The 21,010-nt window shown below is 32.2% G+C and overlaps 3 protein-coding genes across 4 annotated transcripts; 1 reads left to right on the forward strand and 2 right to left on the reverse strand.

The window, feature by feature from the left end:
• Positions 1-1,520: 1,520 nt before the first annotated feature.
• LOC105638741 (Ribosomal protein L1p/L10e family) lies at positions 1,521-7,457 on the reverse strand. 2 transcript variants are annotated; one of them, XR_016320583.1, is made up of 11 exons: positions 6,822-7,457; positions 6,601-6,678; positions 5,926-5,967; positions 5,738-5,840; positions 5,236-5,300; positions 5,079-5,123; positions 4,889-4,996; positions 4,690-4,777; positions 3,717-3,826; positions 2,818-2,864; positions 1,521-1,884 (listed from the first exon to the last, which is right to left on the reverse strand). XR_016320583.1 is itself a non-coding variant. In XM_012222600.4 (10 exons), the coding sequence occupies exons 1-10, from the start codon at positions 7,377-7,379 to the stop codon at positions 1,804-1,806; spliced, it is 1,215 nt and encodes a 404-aa protein (XP_012077990.3). In that variant the 5' UTR covers positions 7,380-7,454; the 3' UTR covers positions 1,521-1,803. The 2 variants fall into 2 exon arrangements, 1 of the variants encoding a protein (XP_012077990.3); XM_012222600.4 differs by lacking the exon at positions 3,717-3,826 and having other exon boundaries at positions 6,822-7,454.
• A 1,289-nt stretch (positions 7,458-8,746) lies between these two features.
• On the forward strand, positions 8,747-13,360 carry LOC105638740 (peptidase M50B-like protein). Its single transcript, XM_012222599.4, has 10 exons — positions 8,747-9,131; positions 9,706-9,801; positions 10,846-10,930; positions 11,584-11,705; positions 11,864-11,888; positions 11,984-12,067; positions 12,182-12,211; positions 12,299-12,404; positions 12,549-12,613; positions 13,095-13,360. Exons 1-9 carry the CDS (start codon positions 9,039-9,041, stop codon positions 12,610-12,612), a joined length of 705 nt encoding a protein of 234 aa, XP_012077989.1. The 5' UTR covers positions 8,747-9,038; the 3' UTR covers position 12,613; positions 13,095-13,360.
• A 3,004-nt stretch (positions 13,361-16,364) lies between these two features.
• Positions 16,365-20,474, reverse strand: LOC105638739 (elongator complex protein). Its single transcript, XM_012222598.4, has 9 exons — positions 20,226-20,474; positions 20,051-20,143; positions 19,629-19,795; positions 19,442-19,488; positions 17,856-17,925; positions 17,445-17,671; positions 17,264-17,353; positions 16,925-17,000; positions 16,365-16,797 (listed from the first exon to the last, which is right to left on the reverse strand). Exons 1-9 carry the CDS (start codon positions 20,390-20,392, stop codon positions 16,604-16,606), a joined length of 1,131 nt encoding a protein of 376 aa, XP_012077988.1. The 5' UTR covers positions 20,393-20,474; the 3' UTR covers positions 16,365-16,603.
• Positions 20,475-21,010: the final 536 nt, after the last annotated feature.

Here is a 21,010-nt window from a genome sequence, read left to right on the forward strand (position 1 = left end):
ACTTGCCATGTGATAGATTACACTGCAAAGAAAGCTAAAGAAGTCTGTATGGCTGAGGAATCTTTTAAGGGTCTCTGCTCTTCTCTGCTCTGCTCTGATATTTTTCTGCAATCAAATTGGACTTTTAACAAATACCCCACCTTTTGGTTTTGTCACTGTCCTTGTTATAATTTTTAGATTTTGGACTGTCACAAAGTAAGTGAGAAAGAAAGAGAAATACTCAAATCTCTGCATTATATTTCTATCTTCAGATTGCTGTCTCTGAACTTGCTCTCATTATTGTCTTCTGGCCATGAACCTCAATTAAAAGATAAGAAGGGACCTTCTTCTTCAGCTGGAATATGTGATAATTTTATTATCTAGGTTCCATATGCTTAGTGTCATTATAATTTCGGATTTTATCAGGGCGGCGACTCCGACTCCATTTGAAAGATTAATTTTTTAAAGAGTATTTTTGTCTAGCTTGAATTTGAATAAAAATATTATTAATAACATAAATATGATTTTCTTTTACTAAAATGTATAAAACCAATTAGCTTATGTTATTAAACCTTATCCATGTGTTGTATTGTGGAATTCACTCCAGGGCATTAGGGTTTCATAATGTGGATGTCAACTTCCATCCAGCTTGAAAGTTTAAAAGGAGTTTGCAGAATGAACCCTAAGATATTCCATTTGCTTTTTTTTTTTTTTCATTTAAAAAAAAAAAAGATTTTTCTATTGGTTCATTTAATTTATGATTCAACTTTATTAGCATTGAAATTTGATCCACATGAAACCTGGTTATTCAGGTTTCAATATCTATTTATATTTATATTATTTGAATATATGATAACAACTTTAATAATGATGTCTATACTGTAAGAACAAATAAATTTAATTAAATATATTTTGCAAAAAATCTCGTAGCATCTTAAATTTTATAAAAAAAATCTATTGTGCCTCTAAAATTATAAATTTTGATAACATTGTACACCTCTCCAAGTTAGAAACAATATTTTTTTTTAGGATTTTTAATTTTCATAGGCAAAATATATATTTGATGTTAGTACAACTAAAATATTTTCTATATTTTATAGTTCCGCCGTTGGGTGCTTTCCTCAACGCATAACCAACTTACTCAGATTGTAAGTGGCTCGGTCCTGTGCAAGGAATTCCAACCGTTGCTCGTCTACGTCGGGTTATTTTTACTACAAGAAATGGTTTGAACAATGTTTAATTTTAATAAGATGCCAGTATATTTTTGCAAAACAAATAACTAGTTGGAGTTAGATATACGTCATAACTAGCTTTCTACTGATATCAAACATTATGAGCATTTAAAGTTAGAAGAGTACCTTCTGTGAGATTTATCAACACTACCAAACCGAAGAAGCTATACTACCTGTACCTACCTGCTGCCTTTCAGCTTGTTTGTTTAAGAAGAGAGGCATGCCTCTTTGCTTGCTCAAGGCATGTGCCCCTTTCTAAGTCAGCTACAGCTCATAAATAAATAAAATGGAAGGGAAACTATAAACCAGTGAAACAAACGGAAACTGGTTGAACTTTCCATGATTGTTCAAGCAAATCAGTGGTTATTAGTCTTGGCATTGCACTTATAAAGAACATCGGTGTTCAAAAATCAAAAAAGACAAACAGGCTCTAGCATTTGCTTCGGATAACAAATATAAGGAGAGCAAAAATGGATTAATACTCCTAGAATAAAACTAGCTGCTGACCAACTGTTTTTACTTTATACTATTGCTACTGCTTAAAGGGAAGATACAGAGAGACAGAGAAGCCAGAATTTTGCTGGAACCATCGTCAAGACTTGAGGTTTACTTTGCTGTAGTTATCTGCAGCTTTGGATAATGACTGTATTGAAACGGGGAACCCTGGTCCCATCTGTCCACAGTAAATGAAACAAATTGCTTAAAAGTGGAAAAATACATGCAAATTATGAACTTGTGAAATATAATATATAGTGTTAACTAAGTGAAGAAGCAGAACCCACACTACACACACACATCCAAAGAGACCTGTAAGCAAATGTCAAATTTAGGTAGAGAATATGAAATGGCTTTTATTTGATGATGTAAGTTTCTATTTACTGATTAAATTAATCAAAAAAGATTCATTCATAACTATGCATAGCAATCTTTATTGAAATGTATATCACAATAGAAAGGCGTGATTTCCAATCCACCCCAAATTAAGTTCTCAAGACCTATTAATCTAATCAACTAAACCATTTGTAAAATGAAACCTAAAAATTGCATCCAGGTCCCTCATTACTTCCATCCAAATGCAAAATAAATTCAAAACATAAGCATCAAATGTGAAGAAATTTAACTGGGTTTTTGTAAATTCTAGCTCCATTGGGATAGGCAAACCATCTTCCGGATTCTTTTAAATTTCTACTACTTCGAGATCCCTCTGAATTTGTAATACAACAAACAAATCAATTGGTTTTATTAACCTAGGCTGTGAGTTATCAATAATGATTTCCAGTTCTTCACCTATTAACTTATGTTCACTTAATATGGCAGTTTAATTTTTCATTTCAAGTTATAACATAGGATCATCCTACCCTATTTTTGGCACAGAGTGGCATGGAAGTCTTAAGTTAACAAAACCTTAGTCGCAAGAAACCTAACATTTAAGTTATATAAGAAAAATATCATCGGAAATAGCATTAAAGGTGAAATTCCAAAGTAATAATTTGATCTCCTAGCACAGACAAGTATAATAATTTCAGAATTCTTATTATATCTACTATCGGTTGTGAATATATCAAGAAGTCATCCAGAAGTATATAGAAAAGAGTCAAAACCCTACCGTGCTGCATATATGGAAGCTGTTCACATACCCAGCATACTTTGAAGCTGCAAGAAATGAGGGAAAGTAATTGTTAAAAATCTAAAATGTGTGGCTCTTGGTCAGGCAGAAATCTGAGTCACAACTATTCCATTTTTTAGGTTGGTTTGTCAAACAGTCATTGGCCTTCTGAGTTCTGATGTTAAAACTGTTACAATCATGTATTTATTATATGTACCTAATACAAGCAAAAGCTGGTCAACAAAGAAGTCAAATCTCAAGGAGTAGATACTAACTGGTATGAAAGCTGGAGTCCACTTGAAGTGAAAATTCTACAATACCCAAGTTTGTAATAGATTATGCAAAACAATCAAATCTATAGTTTTTGCAATAAAGCAGCAAATAGCTTTTTACATATCTTTCCACAGTTGATGATCAATCCAATATAATTGGCTTTGCGAGTACCTTGGATTATGCACAATATATTTATATTAGCTCTTTGAACACTTATTTGAATTGCATTTTTGAATAATCCTTTCTGTTATCCTCAAAGTTGGTAGCCAGAAAATTTATTCCAAAGCCATTCTGGAATCAAGCAGTTCATTGTCATGCCTCTGTACTCTTAGGCATCATACTGTAGTAACCAAATTAAATTCATTAATTTCACTATGATTTGGAGGACAGAAGAATTGAAAGGGTCTAATAAGAGATATAAAGAAACAGGTCTAACTTCCCAAAGCCCACAATAGGGAAGAATTTTGTGCCGAGGACACTTTTCTTTCTTTTTCCTTTTCATTCATGCACATGATTCTAAACTAAAAAAAAAAAAAAAAAAAAAGGAGGTGCAAACAGCAGATAGGACTGAACTAAAATTTTATTTCCATCGCCTAATTTATTGAAAAATTCAAAATTTTAGTTACCGTGTCTGCTTTAGCCCAATCTTCAATTGAGATTAAATATATCCTTAAATCTGATTGCCAATCAGTTTTAGCCTATGACATATGTTGACTTCATTTGGACAAAACAGGTCCTACATACGTAGATACAAAATAAAATGTCACATGATTTCTAGAATACACTTACCATGCAAACAACCATCCAAAAGAAGAAGAAGAAGAACAAAGGAAGATAAAACCGAAGTCTAAAAACTCTAATAAAAGCAATAAAAGCTAGTATGTCTACTTTACAGCTGAAGAAACTATCAGCATGCCACTACACGTCCCCTATAAGTTAACAAATGTCCATGTAAAGTTGAAGACAGAGGATGAACATAAACTTGCACTAACACTCAAAAAGTTGCTAATATTATTGGTAAAATTGAAAGGCAAAACTTCAAATTCAATTGGCCATTTTATTATCAGTCAAACTAGGGCATAATTACCCATCGTCCCTCAATTTATACCCTTTTTCCTTCATCGTCCCTAATCTTCAAAATGTCCCATAAAACAATTACTAAGCTTTAAATTTGTAACACTAAAATCATTTACTCATATAACCGGTAAATCTTTTGCCAAATTGTTTTGTTGGATTATCAAATTAGCAAAAAATATTTCATAGATTTTGTGTCAATTTTTCTGATTGTACAATCCAATGAAGCAATCCAGTAAAAAGTGACTGGTCATATGGGTAAATGCTTTTATAGTTCCAAATTTAAAAGGTTGTTAATTTTTATGGGACGTTTTGAAGATTAGGGACAATAAAGGGGAAGGGGCATAAGTTCAGGGATACTGGATAAAATTAAGCTGTCACACTAGTGATTGGGATAAAAATCGCCAGTCCAGCATTTGCATCCTTGAATAGTATTGATAAATGAACATATGGACTTTCAACTAGTTTCTTTTTAGCCTATGAGTTGCTAATGCAGCAATCATTCGTATAAGATAGGAAACTTACTCTTCTTTAAGCCAGCAGGCTTTGCTTGTAAAAGTGCATTCATAAATGCACCAACATTCTCGCGTAAAGACTCCTCTGTGAAACTCACCTGTGGATAATATTGCAAACACGACAGAATTGTAGAATTCTTAAAAAATAAAGGTTGCAGCAAACATCATCTTAATATAATGCATTATGGTTGAGATCAAGATACCATTACCTTTCCAAGTCCTACATGCACAATAGATGTTTTGTCCATTTTAAATTTAATTTGATCCTTTTTTGCATCTTTTACAGCCTTCGAAACATCACTGACAACAGTTCCTTGCTACACAGGATGAGTAAAAGTGAAAAAAACGCAAAATCGTGTAATGATAAGAGCGTAAATGAGATAAAATTAACAAACTCACTTTAGAATCTGGCATCAGTCCATAACGATTAAGGACCCTTGCTAGCTGAAAAAAAAAAAAAAAGCAAAAAAAAAAAAAAAGGAAAAACCCATTAGAGGAAATAGTATCATTATTGACTAAACAGAAAATTTATGAACCCTTTTTAAAAGATCAAAACCTTCGCTATACGGGGATACATTTGAACGGTCGCGAAACATTTATCAACATCAATCTTGCCAGCACCTGCATGGATATGTGGTCTGGTGTCAAATCCAAATCTTATAAATATAATACCTAAGCTGAGTGATCACATCTCAAGAAATAATAGAAAGAATTAAAAGATAAAAGAAGGTAGCAACTCTGTTAGACATTTTTCAAACTTCTGTTGGGAAAGAATTATAATGCGGTGAAAATGATGAATCAACAGGATGAACAACGATGATGGCAAGCAAGAGAGAGAGTGACATAAAGGATAACCAACAGTCGTATTGGATTAGAAGAATCATTTGATAAGACGAACAACTTTTCAATCCAAAATAAAAGAATGGCTTTTACTCCAAACTTTAAAAGGAAACTTTTCACAAAAAATAAAAAAGTGCTTTGTAACACTAGGTTTAGGTTTCCTATTATTATTCGTCTTCTACAAGTGTGCCACAGAATAATAAGATTATGTTTCTTACGTGAAATCTCATCAATAAGTTCAACACCACCAACAACATCAGCTCCCGCAGCTCTGGCATCATCTGCATCTGTCCCTTCAGCAAAAACAGCGATCCTAAGAGCCTGAAAAATGGAGCGGCTATCAGATTAGCCAAACAAAATACAAGTTTCCAAAGTCAGAAACAGGATGATAAGTCTGAAAATTTACTTTCTTCCCACCATGAGGTAGAGTCAAGGTACCACGAACAATCTGCACTCCAACAAAGATGGCATAAGTTTAAATTGAACCTTCTTTTCAAAAAAGAATGAATCATACAAAGTATTGAACCTTCCAAGTTCAACTAGCTCGATCAAAAATCTCGGTGTCTTACCAAAGACCTAGGATTTAATTGGACCCTCACTGTGTATGGAGACTTAGGTGGAGGAGTAAATCCCCCTTAATTTGTAATACGCCCATCAAAACAAAAGAAAAGGAACCACAATAATGGTGCACTCAGAAAATTCTTCTTGGTTTCCAAGAAAATATAACATTAAAATCAATGAGAAACTGATTTAGAAGACCAACTTATGCAGAGAAGTAGAGAACATAATCACTGAAACCGTTACTATTAATCATCTAAGGACAATAAACCTACAAACAAGTTAATTTGAGGAGACAGTTCTACATCTCATAGTCTTAAAAAAATACATAAAAATAACATCTATTTTAAAGCAAATCAATGATGAAATAGAATCAAAAATCATTTATTCTTTCAAACATTTGCAGGTTTTCTAAATGTAATAGTTCCCTAAAGATCATAATGAATCTAGTTTAAATTGTAATTCAATGGCAAAAAGAAGCATAGAATAAGAGAACCGTCTGTAAAGATGAATAGACACGTACCAGGTCAGAACGAGATTTGGCAATGCCTAATCTTACATGCGCTTCAACAGTCTCATCAAAGGTAGTCCTTGCACTGGCCTGAACAATTACTAGAAATAGCAAGAAAAAATTAGCGAGTGCCAGAAATGATTTAACAAAAATGGTTACTATTGAAATGAGCAAGAAATCAACACCAACATAAACATAAAAGAAAATGCATTTATATATATTTATAGACTGACCTTGACTTGCCTCAGAGCGTCCATCAAATCAAAAAGAGGTTTCTTTTCCTTCTTCTCAGGCTTGATCAACTTAGGAAAAGGCGCTGCTACTTGCTCCTCTTCTTCCACAATCCTAAATAACCATTTCGACCGGTTCTCAACCTCAATCCTCCTACTCTCTCTCTCCATCTCATCCCCCTCCGCTGCAATTTTTCCTTCGTCTTCAACAGCAACCCTATCCTCCGGTAAGGGCGCAACCCGTACTGGATACGAAACTGGAGAAATTGACGGCCCATCCTTGACGTATCGGATTTCCTCCCGCGTCAAACCCGTCCAGGGTCCCTGATTAGGTAATTCTCGAGGTCTTGTACGAAATTCTTGTTGTTGGTCGTGGTGTTCTTGAGGAGCTCCATTTTCGTTTGGAGGTGTTGGGTCTTTAGGCTTTACATGATAAGAGACTGGTTGGATTGACCCAGATTGATTTGAATCAGAGGAAAGCCACCTATGGAATGATGGAAAAGGAGAGGAGGCCTTGAAGAGGTGGTCGCGGCGACCTTGAGAAAAAATGAGCTTCTTCATGGCTGCTCCTCCTACTACTGACACTGCTGTAATTTGGGTTTTTCGGTGATTCTGAGGATTTGGGGTTTTAGGCAGAGAAGGAAACGGATCGGGTAACTCCAACAATTGGCAAATCCGAATTCGAATCGGTTCAAATACAACAAATGTGGCCGGAGCCCACCCATTTCCATTGCTCTATTGGACCGTACATCTTAATGTACCATTACTACTGGACTTTTATTGTTCTCTAATCTATCCCAACAGCCCATCATTTGTTTTGTTTTTTGAGAAGACAGTCCATTGTTTGTTATTTTAAATTTTATCATAATCGTGGTTTATTTTTTAAAAAAATATAATTCATTAATAACAATGCTTTCGTACCAATCAGATAAAAGTTCATTCATCTTTTAACCTTTTTCCGGCTTAAAGATGATCTCATAAAAAAATATATAAATTTTTATAGTAATAATTAGTATGTCAACAAAATAATAATTTCTTTACATCATTGCAGCTACGTTGTTCTTTCAAAAACTCGCAATATATGTGGAACACATGAATTTTTATTATTATGCATCACTAATATTAATAAAAAAACACGTCACACTATCCGGCTCTATTAATTAAAGATTTAAACTTACAAATTAAGATTTAAAGTTTTCAACTAAATAAAATTAAATATCATATGTTTATTTAACAATAAACCTTCTTATAAAAGAATAAACCCTCGCAATAACTGGAATAAAAAACTCCAAATATAGAGACGAAGTATAACGACAAGCACAAAGAAAAAGCATATATGTGAAAAATAAATCTAAATTTATTAAAAATGGATAAAAGATTAAAAGTGAAAGAATAATATTATAAGATTCTCGCCGATAACATGAATCATATATAAGAATATGGTAGTCGTGTTTAATTTTTATATATAATTTTCTATTAACTTTAGTTATAATATAATGTTATATAATATATTGCTTAAAAAATGAATATTAATGCCAATCATGAAGTGGTGATTTTATTAATTTTTTCACTTATACGAGGAGTGGGAGGTCTTGGATTTATGTTTTCTCGACTACAGTTATTTTCACCAATTTGGCGAGTTAAGAGAGATACCCATATTATACAGTGCAATGTTATCTCGGCGTAAAAACTTCTAATAAATTAAAAAAAAACATTAATTTCTTTAACTACATTAATTATGTTCCCCATTAACTTGGGGTTTAACCGATCCTCGAATTAGCTTGACTCAAGTTCAGAATAACAAATTTCTCTTCTCCTTCCTTTAAATAAATAAATAAAAAGTAATGTAAAAAAGACACGACAAAGCTCCTTTCTTACCAAAATATCCAGATCCAATCATGCATCTTCAGACTGAACAACTGAAAAGCCAACTAAACTCCAAATTTGTCTTAATTTAATTAAATTCAAAATTTTCTCACACGCAATTGGCCGTTTCCTTTCTTTGACCTCTTCACAGGCTCACAGCCAATCGCAACGTTCAAATTCAACAAACCGAAGGACTCCAATTTGAAAAGTAAAAGAACATCGCCAAACAGAAATATAAAGTCACTTTCTCTAGGTTTTTTTACCTCCAGTTCTGTGTCCAGATTTTCCCTCATTTTCTCTCATCCCAAACAGCCAAACCCAAAAAATCAAGTTCTAGAAGCCAGAGAGATAGAGATGGCAATAAATTGGGAACTCCAAAACTGCTGCCAGCATGACCAGGTCGTGTTCCTTGTCACCATCGGTGTCTTCTCCGTCGTTATCCTTGCTGTAAGCTTCTCTATATTGGTGTTGCTTTTGTTTTTCTTTTTCCTTTTCTGTTTTGAAGTTTGGAAGACTGTCACCAACTTGTTTCTATATATGGGTGTTCCTTATTTTCGCGGATTTACTATATAATCTAACTGCAATACTTCCAACTAGTTATATTGAATTGCAAACCCTTTGATTTGTAGTCGCATTTGTTTACTCTTGTGGATGAATCCTTTGTTTCGTGCTTTATAATTAGAGGAACAGATATTGGGAAAGTTGGGATTGAAGGTAATCATGGAGGACTGATATTATAGTAGACTAGAGCTTAACAATGTCGTAAGATTGGAGGATACTGCACGAAATGGGATTTTCTTTTAGCTGGGTCACTTCCTATTTCTGTCTGTACTGCTGAGAGGACGATACATCATTCATGTTGCTGGACTTGAATGGTTGTTAATTTAGCTTTAAATGAATGCTAATTGAATTGAGTTTTGGTATTAGTTGTTGTTTTTTTCTGGATGACTTTGGTTGCATTGACAATTCATTTACATGACTTGTTCTCTGATGTTTATTTCTGGCTTTCTGATTGTGATAGCTGTGGAGGACAGTGCTAATGACACCATTTAAGCTCATCACTGTATTTTTGCATGAAGCAAGCCATGCAATTGCTTGTAAACTCACTTGTGGTCAGGTAAGGAGTTATTGCTACCTTCTTGTGTATAATTGGCAGGACAGAGATTTTATATGCTTTCATTTCAGAACCCACTTGATTGATAAAAATTGTAGTTTGTCTCTAATGGAACATGTGATTAGTCAAGCTAAATAAAAGCACAATACTTGTTTTTGTCACATTTATTTACCTGTTTCAGTGTAATGGACTGCAATACAACTAGCCCTCATATTGACACGTGCTTAAGGTATTCTTGTTTAGAGGCACACAAAGCACTTAGTTTATCAATTTTCTCTTTTCTCCCTAACAAGGAAGATCTTGAAAATTGATTCCTAAATGTTATGAAACAATTCATAGTTTCTTCCGGTCATTGTCTAAGGCACAATCTGATGCAAATAGAACCTTGAGCCAGGTAGCAAGGGTGTCCTTTACTGCAGAATCAGAAGTGGTCTTTTGTGCCATTTTAACTCTTTATGTATTAACAATTAGATTGCATTGGCTTCACTTCTACAAACGTCATCATTAATAGTACACCTTTATGCATGTAAGCAACCAAAATGCACAGTTGCTCTTGTAGACTATGAAGTATAAGTCTTTTGTTATTGAGTGAAATAATTAGTTCCGATGAAGTATAAACAATGAATTTGCCTTCGGTGCTGCTTTTTAATGGAAAAGAATTATGTAATAACAATTCCTCATCAAACAGAAAAGATGAATTCAAACATAAATCTTCTTTTCCATTACACCTTACTTCAACTTTCAGAGGTTTGAAGTATAGTTCTTCACAATTCTAGCTACTATCTAGTTGCCAAAAAATTATTCAGTCGTGTTGCCTGGTGGTGACATCTGAAATTTTATTTGTATATGCTTTGTGCCTCGTAATGATGAATGGTTTTTCAACAAGCAGATGGATGAAGTTATCATTTGTTTGGAATTTCGAATATGTAAAATTTATTAAAACTTAGATGCTGCCCTGCAAACATGCCAGCTCACGTTTATGGCTTATTGGTCTTTGGCCGGAGAATGCTCAAAACCGGTGCTATTCTCATATGTTGTGATGTTCAGGTGGAAGGGATTAAGGTGCATGCAAATGAAGGTGGAGTGACACAAACACGTGGTGGTATATATTGGTTAATCTTGCCAGCTGGATGTAATTCTCTTCTGCCTTTTGAAAGCTACAATTAAAATTGCAGTATTTGCTAGTTTTAATATATCTCTTGCATGACATGGATATGGGACAGCGAAAGACAAGGTCATGCTGAATTGGATATTTGTTTCGAAGTAAGGTTCCAATGATAGCATGGAAAGAATATTGCGTATCTCTAGTGTGCACATCTGCAGTTATATAACAAAATACTATTTTTATGTGTAATGCTTGCGTGTTGGCTGGTTCTCCTCTTCCCCTCCTACTGGAAGCTTAATTTGCTTTGCTTTCTTGTGTTTAAACCTGATGACCTGCTATAATATGTGATTCAGACAAGTAAAAGATATGCTGGACTTATTGCAAAGTTTTCTTAATCATATCCAGTCCATTGCAAAGCATCCTTCTGAAATTTCCACAATTCCAAATTTTGTGTTAAGAGGTGTTATGGAGGAACTCTGATAAGTTTGACTTTGGTATCCAAGTTTTTGTGTTAGAGGTGTTATGTAGGAAATGTGATGCGTTTTACTTAGTATTTTTTTTTTCCCCAGATAACTCATTTGTGTATCATTCTGCTTTTAAATTTTCATGATTTCTCTTTTTAGACACAATATCTTAGTTCTTGTTGATATTTATAATGTATAATTGCATTTTGTATCCAGATCTTGGTTCCTCATTTTGGGGAATGCTTTTGATACTTGCATCCACAAATCTTACGACAGCAAGAATAGCTGCCGGTTGTTTTGGAGTTGCTTTACTGGTTGTGCTCTTTGTTGCTAAAAATGTAAGTCGGGACATTATAATATTTAGTTCTTTCTCTTACTAGATGTAATAACTTTCTGTAAATGTTGTTCTTTATTGGTTTCTTAATATTTGTTGGGAATTAAGTTTTCATGCTTTAAAGTCGTAACATTTTACTTGATATACGTTATTTTCCAACAGTGGACACTTCGAGGTCTTTGCATTGGTGAGTCTACTACAATTTGCCACCACCTCTTATTCGTATCTTGTCTTCATTAGTTTCAATGCTCACATGTTTCTTGTTTATTAATTCAATTTCAGGATTTATCATTTTCCTTGCTGTCGTTTGGCTATTGCAAGAAACAACAAAAGTACGGATTCTTCGATATGTCATTCTTTTCATTGGTATATAATACTCATTCACATCTTCCATTTTATTGACAACTTGCTTCTACATAATAATTTCCCTCTTGTGATGGATGTAAGATAGAGGTAACTTATATTTACTCTTCATTGCAGGAGTGATGAACAGCCTGTTCTCAGTTTATGGTAGATATATTCTTCATTTTATTTTTCCATCTCATCTTGTTTTGGTCAAATGGGTTATCATTAAAGTTACGCACCAAAATAATGCAGATATTTATGATGATCTAATATCCCGAAGAGTCAACTCCAGTGATGCTGAGAAATTTGCAGAAGTTTGCCCTTGTCCTTGTAATGGTGTTGGTTGGGGAATCATTTGGTGAGTTTAAGGTTTGGCAAGACAATACATAACTGACTACCATTACTACTAGATATAATCTGTATCTATGGAGATCAGTAAATGCTTATGATTCTTCATTTTACATTATTGTTCTGACATGCTTAAAATTGTGACTATTTGCAGGGGAATGATATCATTTATTTTTCTCTGTGGATCCATTTATCTTGGACTTGTGATCTTATCTTGAGGTAAAATCTTCCTTCTTTAAGGATTTGGTTTTAGTCTTCCCTTTTTCTTCTTATGTTGTAAGTTTGAAGGTAGATTTCTCTCCATCCCCCAATCACCTAAGCTAGGCCCAGGGAGAGCAAGGAATTGATTTTACAAACTGATCTTATATTTGCATTTTCCAACTAAGAGGTCAAGTCCTTACAAATTTTTGAAGTCCACTGAGAATGCACATTAGCTCCTTCTAATCCTCGAACTACACTCTACAATTTCCCACTGCATAATAAACTTTCACTAAGCACATATATGTATGTGTGTGTGCACATGCACGTCTATAGTTTTCTTTTAAGGAAAAGAAAGTTGAAATTAAGGTTAGGTTTTGAAGAATGTTTTCTTTGTTACTTAAATTAAACTATAACAAGCTGAAGAACATTCGTGCATAAGTTCTAAAGATTTTTGTATTACATTTTAATATATTCTCTTGTTCTCCTCCTGCTGTTTCAGGTTTAAAGACAAGATCAAATGTTTCTCGTTATATCGGAGGCGATTACGATTTGTGACTTCCCAGTTCACTACTCCCCCCACTTTGGCTTCTTGGCTTCAGAAATATTGTTGTTTTGATTCATTTGACATTTAATAGAGAATTATTGTGTAGTGTGTATATGCTTCATTCTTTCAGCTCTTTTTCATTAGGGCTTACATTGCAACAACTTATGATTCATTTTGTACAGTAGACATATTTATCAATGTGGTGATTGATATTCAGAAGATATTAGGGGTCAAATTTATAATTTTTACACTTTATTTGGTGTAAAAATGAATTCAAGATGCGAAAACTAATTTCATATAGAATTCGATTTTAAATGATTTTATGTTTAGAATAAATTCAAAATTAAAAATTCATTTCCATGATGTGATAGAGCTTAACTTATCTATCCAAGGTTCGTAAAGACGGCACTTTCTCAAACATGAAAATTGAAAAACTTTTGACTTCTTTTCAATCATTAATAAACCAAATAAAAAATTTATCGTATTAACGATGAAACTCTTCAATTTCTTTTTTAACCCATCTGTCTTGAAAAAATAGTTCTACTTTCCACAACAGGTGTCCCAAGAAAATAATCTCATTTCTATTTTTTTAAATGGTCTTTTTGTTAACTTTTCTATAATGCTCTTATAATATAATTTGTGCTCTTATATTAATGTTTTATTGAAAAACTCTAATAGTTCCAAAATTTAATCAAAAAATTATTAATATAAGGGTATATATGGAAAAAGAAGGATAAATGTTATGGTTGAACTAATTTAACTACTCCAATATAGCCGTGCTATGCACGGTTTAAATTGAGAGAATATATATATATATATATATATATATATATAGATTTTTGAATAAAATTTCTTTTATTGTGCTATTAAAAAATATTGTAAATATATATTAATAGTAGAAAAAATATAGCATGATTTTTTATTATTAAAATAAAAATTAATAGATAGGCATGTTTTCTGGAATATGGATTAAAAATATTGAAATTTATAGAAATAAATTAAAAAAAAAGTAAAATAAAAGGTGGTAAAATTCATTAATTTGATTTATTTTAAAACTAACATAAAAAATAATTAACTCGTTATATCATTAAAATCCATGAATAAATTTATTTTAAATAATTTAGAGTTATATAAATCTTCATCTTATCATACTATTAATACTATAATTAATCAATTATATTTAACATAATTTAATTTAATACCAAATTTTTTAATTTTTTAATATAAAATAATAATTGTCCTTATCATTAAAATTTATAAATTATGTAATTTATTTGTATCATTAAAAGTTATATAACTTGTTACTTTCTCTAATGTTATATTAATTAATCACATTTAAGACGATTTAATTCAATTATAAATTAATTTATTTTCAAATAAATATATAAATAAATAATTAAGTCGTACACATGTAATTAATTTGATAGTTTACAGATACAAAACATGTTAAATAATATCTAAAAAAGAAGAAAAAAAATTGAGTAAAAATTACTAACCACATTAGTGGAAATAGTTGAAATGTAGAAAATTCTGAACTTTTAAATAACACGAATAATATATTTAAAAATAGGGACCAATATACCTTTGTCAAGAATATAGAAAAATATAATTATACAACTTATATATAGTATTTCTAAAAAGTTAAAGTGTTTCTTGAGGGTAAATAATTTAAAATTTTAAAAAAAGTGCATTACTACACTATTTAAGAAAAAAAAAAAAGGAAACGTTTAGAGAGGAAACATTAAAGATACATTAACGGTTATTAGAGGAAACGTTTGTTGCTTCACAAATTTAGAGTAAAGATTTGTTACAAAGCAATACATTAATACATTAATTGAATAATTCATTGTTATTAAACTTTATCATTTTTTAAAACTAATAATTAATAATAGTTACTTAAAGCTATTAATAAATAAAATAACCAAATCAAATCAAACAAAATCAAAAACACTAATTCAAAATAAATCCAAACTAAACCAATACATCAATACATTGAATAATCTAATCAAAAACACTAATTCAAAATAAATTCAAACCAAACCAAACCAATACATTAATACATTAAATAATAAATCAAACCATGCCAAGTGGAAGCCTAATTAGAGAAATATGCCACATGTCAAATTAAAATGCTAAGTAGATATGTCATATGACAACTTTCTAGAGAAAAAATACTTGCTATATATATATATATATATATATATATATATATATATATATATATATATATATATATATATATATATATATATTCTTAAAGTAATCTGTGTGAAAAAAAAAGTGAGACTATTTTTTTAAAACGAAAGGAGTAACTATTAACCCATAATAAATTAATTGCATACATCATTTATTTAATTTAATTATATATATTCTCAATTTCCCTCGTTCAAAAAATAATGCTATTTTTAAAATTTTTTTTAAACAATAAAATTTTGCACTTCGTGCATGGCATGGCACGAACATTTGACTAGTATATATATATATATATATATATATATATATATATATATATATATATATATATATATATATATATATATATATATATACACATCCAAATTGACCAATACATTTTCACCACTAGTACACACGTTTGTAAGAGGTCCACTACTCCAAATATTCCTCTTCCATTAATTGTATGAAAGCATAAAGTTAATGAAGAAACTGTTTTAACTTTATGAATTTCATTATACTTTCCATGGATAGTGTTACTTATTGATAAAGATGATTCTAAAAATCATAACTATTCATCATCAGGCAAGAATATTCTTATCAGAAACTAAGAACAAAATTCTGCACAAAGATTCATTTACAAAACGAATTTGCTCTAGAATGTTCAGTCCCACCAAATCACTTAATCCCCTTCACAATCTTTTAAGCATCAATAATTCCATAGTTTCTGCATATCGGTACGTTAAGTGTTCTTTTAGATTGATAAAATATGAACACATGAATTTTGTAGAATGTGAAATCCAGGAAAATTTTCACTTGATTGGAAAATAAAATCTATGGATTGGAAAGATATTTTAAAATAAAATTAAGTGGTTTAAAATTTCATCATTAATAAAAAAAAAATAGAAATTTCTCTCTCTTCCAAAATGAACAGTGGGTGATCAAATTTATGAATTCCATAGATTATAAGCCTATTTTTGCTAAACCCAACAAAAGAATCTAACAAATCCATGGAATGTTCAAATTCCATCAATCCAAATGGCCACTAAAGTCTAAATCAAATAGGATATAAATAAAATTTAGCCTCATGCGCACACACACGCACTCATCCAAACACAATCAGCCTTATGCATGAAAGAGCGTGCAGATTTACAACTTTCATGGTTTGATGGTAAAACCAGATTCTCATTCAAGCATATAGGCAAAAATGAAACTACAAAAATATGACAAGCTATAATTTACAATTTCTTGCAGCCTAGCATTAATCCATAGTAATTGAGGGCTCATACCCATCATATGTCCAGATCATCATCTGGATCCTCGTCGGAATCTGGCTTCTCATCGTCTGAGTCCCGGAAATATATTATCTCACCCCCACCAGATGCTTCATTTCTTTGCAAATTCCCAGTTGAAGCAAATGTTGCCTCATTATTATTCTCTGTGAGAGATCTTCGACCGTCATAAATTTGTATAGGTTTACCATTTCCTACAGCAACAAGGAGCAAGGTTTTTAGCACATACAAATAGCACAGCAACAATTGGCTTTGCCAAGTTTTCAATTAAGCATGTCCATCGAAAAAGAAAAAGAAAAGAGTTAAATATTTCTCCCACACCTTGGTGCTCAAAAGGGAGTACAACCTTAGCCCTTTCACTCTGCTCTTTCTCTGACAGCTGTAGGCTAAACAGCACCTGTTAAATAAAGCGCCAATTTCAATAAATTGAATGAAAATAATATAAACCGATATTTTCTTGCCTCTGGCTTGTTTGAGCCAGTATATGCAACTATAACTTTCCAAGATTCTGTGCTAGTATTTTGCTCAAAAAGTTTGGTGTTAATCATCCTTGTATGGATAATTGATGGCAGTCTTATAATATGATTAACTATTTGTACATGTAGAAGCTTGTGTTTTAGCGTGAAGGAGTCGGGGAATGCAGAATAAACAATAACTGACCTTAGGCAAAAGACCTTGATTAATTATTCCATCTTCAGATGAAACAGATGTAAAATTGATTCCGGACTGCTCAATATGAAATTCTTCACGCTAACAACAGAATTAAAAAACAAAAATATTAAAACACTTCGCCAGTCCACAATGGGTATAATGACACTGAGAGAAGGGAATAGGAGATCACCATCACGCGTACACGCCCATTCCGGCGCTTGAATCTGACATTAAGCGTTCCTTTCCCAAAATTATGTTTCAACAGAGAGATGTTTTCTGAATCCAATATGCGTCCATTAGCAGATCGGCTCAGTGGTTCAACACTGGCCACTATAGAGGACATGTATTCAAGAACAGATGTCACCCTAACTTCATGAAGATCTGAAAGTAGCAACCAATACATGCAAGATACCTGATCTGCAACGTTGGAAATAAATATTTAAGTTTGCATTAATATATACATCTAGATAACTGCATCCTCTTTCATCATAAATCTTAACTTATAATTGGCAGCAGTAGAAAATAGTCATAATGAGGGGAAAACAGCCTGAATCCCTGCCGGTGATTAGACATATTCTGAGAAGACCATAAATGTGCATACCATGGCTGCGAAGATTGCTTAAAAGGCCTGCAACTCTTGACAGGGATGCACATCTTAACATTTCATCTACCTGGTGCATTAGAAGCAAATCAGCAGATGAAAATTATATATGAAAGAAAAGCTTGAGAAGTCAGAGAAAAATATTAACAATCGGACCACAATTGTTGAACATTGCAGAGGTAAAAAATTTTGCAATGGTATCTCTACATAGTCTTTCAAAGCCAAGACAATGTCAAGTAAATTGTCATCCTTTAAAGTCGTAAATTTCCTATTAAAAAAAAATCACCAAATCAAATTGCTGTTAAGTAATAATATAGCTCAAGGTTGACAAATGTTCCTAAGTTGCAATTTCTTCTCCTATTTGTGAGAGAAAAATCCAGGCAAGTTCTTTGACATAGTGTACTCTTGTAAGTTAAAATATCTTAATATGATATATATCTTTATAGAAAGCAGCAGCAGAAGAACCAGATATTTTTGTTACAAAAAAAAGGCAAAAGAAAATATAGCCACAAAAGGTATATGTCTGATTAACAAAATCTAACGAAGAATTAAAACCATTACGCAGATGCAAATTTCATTATGAAAAATATATAACAGAATTACCTTCATATATTATTTAACTATATTATATGCCTCTAATTAATCTAAAATTCATATCAAATCACAAACCAGCAGAAAGTTTAACATCTCATCTTTTGAACAATTAAAAAAAAAAAAAAAACAAAAAGATCGTATTTTAGCACAATTATATCATATAGTTTTTATCAACTTGACGTTTGAATCACTGAAATTTAAGCCCCATTCCATTCTAAAATGAGAGCCCAACTCATTTCTAAGTCCTAGGATCCCTTTTACTACATTAAGATATGATCGAATACAATAATTTTTATCCTGGATTTGAGGGAATAGCTTCTCAATATTTATCAACAGAATCTCCAAGATTCCACATGCAACATGAGCATGTAAGCATGGCCTGCTTGTCTAAAACCTATAGAAGTATTCTTCAACATCTTTTGAAAGGAATAAAAGGTTCTAAATTTATTCCAACAGAATTGCAAGCTATTGTTTCCACCCACTTTAGCATATAAGTGCATATCCATAAACCTCTTAGTCTTAGTGTAGAAAATAGACAACAAGCATACAAATCAAACTTTGCCTTTCTTCTTCTGCAAATTTCTAATCTCATAAAAGTCTGTTGTCGCGTGTTGGCACAGAAAGGAACCTTCCAACCACTACCTCCAGAAAATATGCACTCACATGGATAATTCATATCTACCAAAAACTCTCATTCTTGGGACATGTGCAGTACACGAAAAGAAGTTTCCATACATAACACCATAACACCGGGAAAGTCACAAAACTCCTGCAGAGAATTGATGCTATAATCTATTTGTTCATATTCCTTCAAGAATAAGGAAAGTGACTACACATCCAGAGCAGAATTCCACAAGAAGTTAAGCATATGCATCTTACCACACCAGCCATTTTGCTTGCACCTCGTTTAAAGTTTTAAACTTCACAATGACGGCATTATCCTAGTGCCATTGTATCATATATCAAACAAGGACCATGGGTTGCAAAATTACCGAGTCTATGGCAACAGAAAAACGACCCTTGCCTTGTCCAACCGATCCTGCATCCACAATGACCACTCCTAAATTAGACAAAGAATGACACCCAAAAGACTGTTAAATAAATACTTGAAAAAACCAATTCTACTGATTGCATATTTGACTTCAAAACATGAGCTATATACGTTCATACAGAAATCACCTTTCCCCAATTCAAGAATTAACGAGTACAAGTTGTCCATATCCCTCACATCCTTACAGAGATGAGCCAATCCGGAAGCTTCATGGGAAATACTCTTTGCTTTTCCAGACTCCACAAGCTTACTCTTCCATCCAAGAGGATCCGTGTAACAATCCAATATTTGAATCCTAAATCATATAGTTCAGTTCATAAGCGCACACAGTAATACAGGTTTCAAAAGTAATATTCCCAACACAGGAACTCATTGCTACTTTGCGCCAAAAAATAACGACCTGAAGATTAAGTAAAGCGCATGTTGCACGAAGTTTCAAACAAATAAACGAGAGGCAGAAATAAGCACAAGAGATAATACAACAAATTCATTATTTTCCTAACTTTCTTTTCCTTCCTTTTATCAGCAAAAGCCCAGATTGAAACATTACCATTTGTGAGAGGAACTAACATCGATTCCTCGTTTCTTCAACAGCTCTAAATAAAACGAAGGACTTCTCTTAAACGCAACAATCACAACACCTCTGTTTCAAGAATAAGAAGATCTAAATTAACGGCGTCGTTTCAATGGATAAAGAAATCCAAATGAATTGAAATTGGACTGACTGGGACTGAGATTTTCCGGCCAAAGTAAAGGAGGAGAGTTGGGAGAACACGTGAAGAAACAAGTCAAAGCCGAATGGTGAAGCAGCAGTGTCTTTGATAGTGAGAGCTGGAGCATGCTCTCCTTCTAGAGCTCCATCACGGAGAGTTCTGCAAATTGATTCCGCCATGGTTGATGGCGACTTCGGAACCTGGAGACCTCTGTATCTCGAGCAAAACCCTAGCTTAGGGCTTTGGGAAGATTTGGGGATTTTGCAATGAAGTCCCTGAGGTTTTCTGTTATCACAAAAGATCAGTGTATTTGCTTTGCAGTTGTAAAATGAAAAAACAGGGGAGCTTGGTTTGCCTATGTTCAATACAAGCCGGCTTCCTCCCGCTTTGCCGGAAGACATCATTAACAATTTTTATATTATTAATTATTAATAATTAATAATTAAATATTATCAATAATTAAAACGCCTTTACGAGCTATTATCAATAATTAAATATTATTTTATTAATTATTATAATTAATTATATTATTATTTTTAATAAACTATTATGAAGAATCAAATTATTAGAAAAAAAATAAAAAACCCTACTAGTAAATATTAAAATGATTTATAATAATAAGAATTATGGTACTATTTGCAATATAATAATATTATAAATCAATAGCATTGTAATTAACTTTTATAGTTAAAATAATCCAATAGTGGAAGAACTAACTACGTATTGAAACTCGGTTAAAAATGATAATTGAAATAAAACTTGAAAATTTTCATTATTTAAGATTTTTGTATATTTGG

This window comes from Jatropha curcas, chromosome 4 (genome assembly GCF_041381405.1).
Source record: "Jatropha curcas cultivar XTBG-Jc1 chromosome 4, XTBG_Jcur_1.0, whole genome shotgun sequence".
Classification (NCBI taxonomy): domain Eukaryota; kingdom Viridiplantae; phylum Streptophyta; class Magnoliopsida; order Malpighiales; family Euphorbiaceae; genus Jatropha; species Jatropha curcas.

Excerpts from the sequence above, each read along its gene's own strand:
- LOC105638739 (XM_012222598.4), bottom strand. The coding sequence starts at position 20,392 with ATGGCGGAATCAATTTGCAGAACTCTCCGTGATGGAGCTCTAGAAGGA. Across the intron at positions 19,796-20,050 it reads GTTAGTTCCTCTCACAAATG|GATTCAAATATTGGATTGTT; the intron begins GTAATGTTTCAA and ends TATATGATTTAG. Across the intron at positions 17,926-19,441 it reads TTTCTGTTGCCATAGACTCG|GTAGATGAAATGTTAAGATG; the intron begins GTAATTTTGCAA and ends CTAATGCACCAG.
- LOC105638740 (XM_012222599.4), top strand. The coding sequence starts at position 9,039 with ATGGCAATAAATTGGGAACTCCAAAACTGCTGCCAGCATGACCAGGTC. Across the intron at positions 9,802-10,845 it reads GTAAACTCACTTGTGGTCAG|GTGGAAGGGATTAAGGTGCA; the intron begins GTAAGGAGTTAT and ends TGTGATGTTCAG. Across the intron at positions 12,068-12,181 it reads ATATGTCATTCTTTTCATTG|GAGTGATGAACAGCCTGTTC; the intron begins GTATATAATACT and ends TCTTCATTGCAG.
- LOC105638741 (XM_012222600.4), bottom strand. The coding sequence starts at position 7,379 with ATGAAGAAGCTCATTTTTTCTCAAGGTCGCCGCGACCACCTCTTCAAG. Across the intron at positions 4,997-5,078 it reads GACTGATGCCAGATTCTAAA|CAAGGAACTGTTGTCAGTGA; the intron begins GTGAGTTTGTTA and ends CATCCTGTGTAG. Across the intron at positions 2,865-4,689 it reads GCCTGCTGGCTTAAAGAAGA|CTTCAAAGTATGCTGGGTAT; the intron begins GTAAGTTTCCTA and ends CATTTCTTGCAG.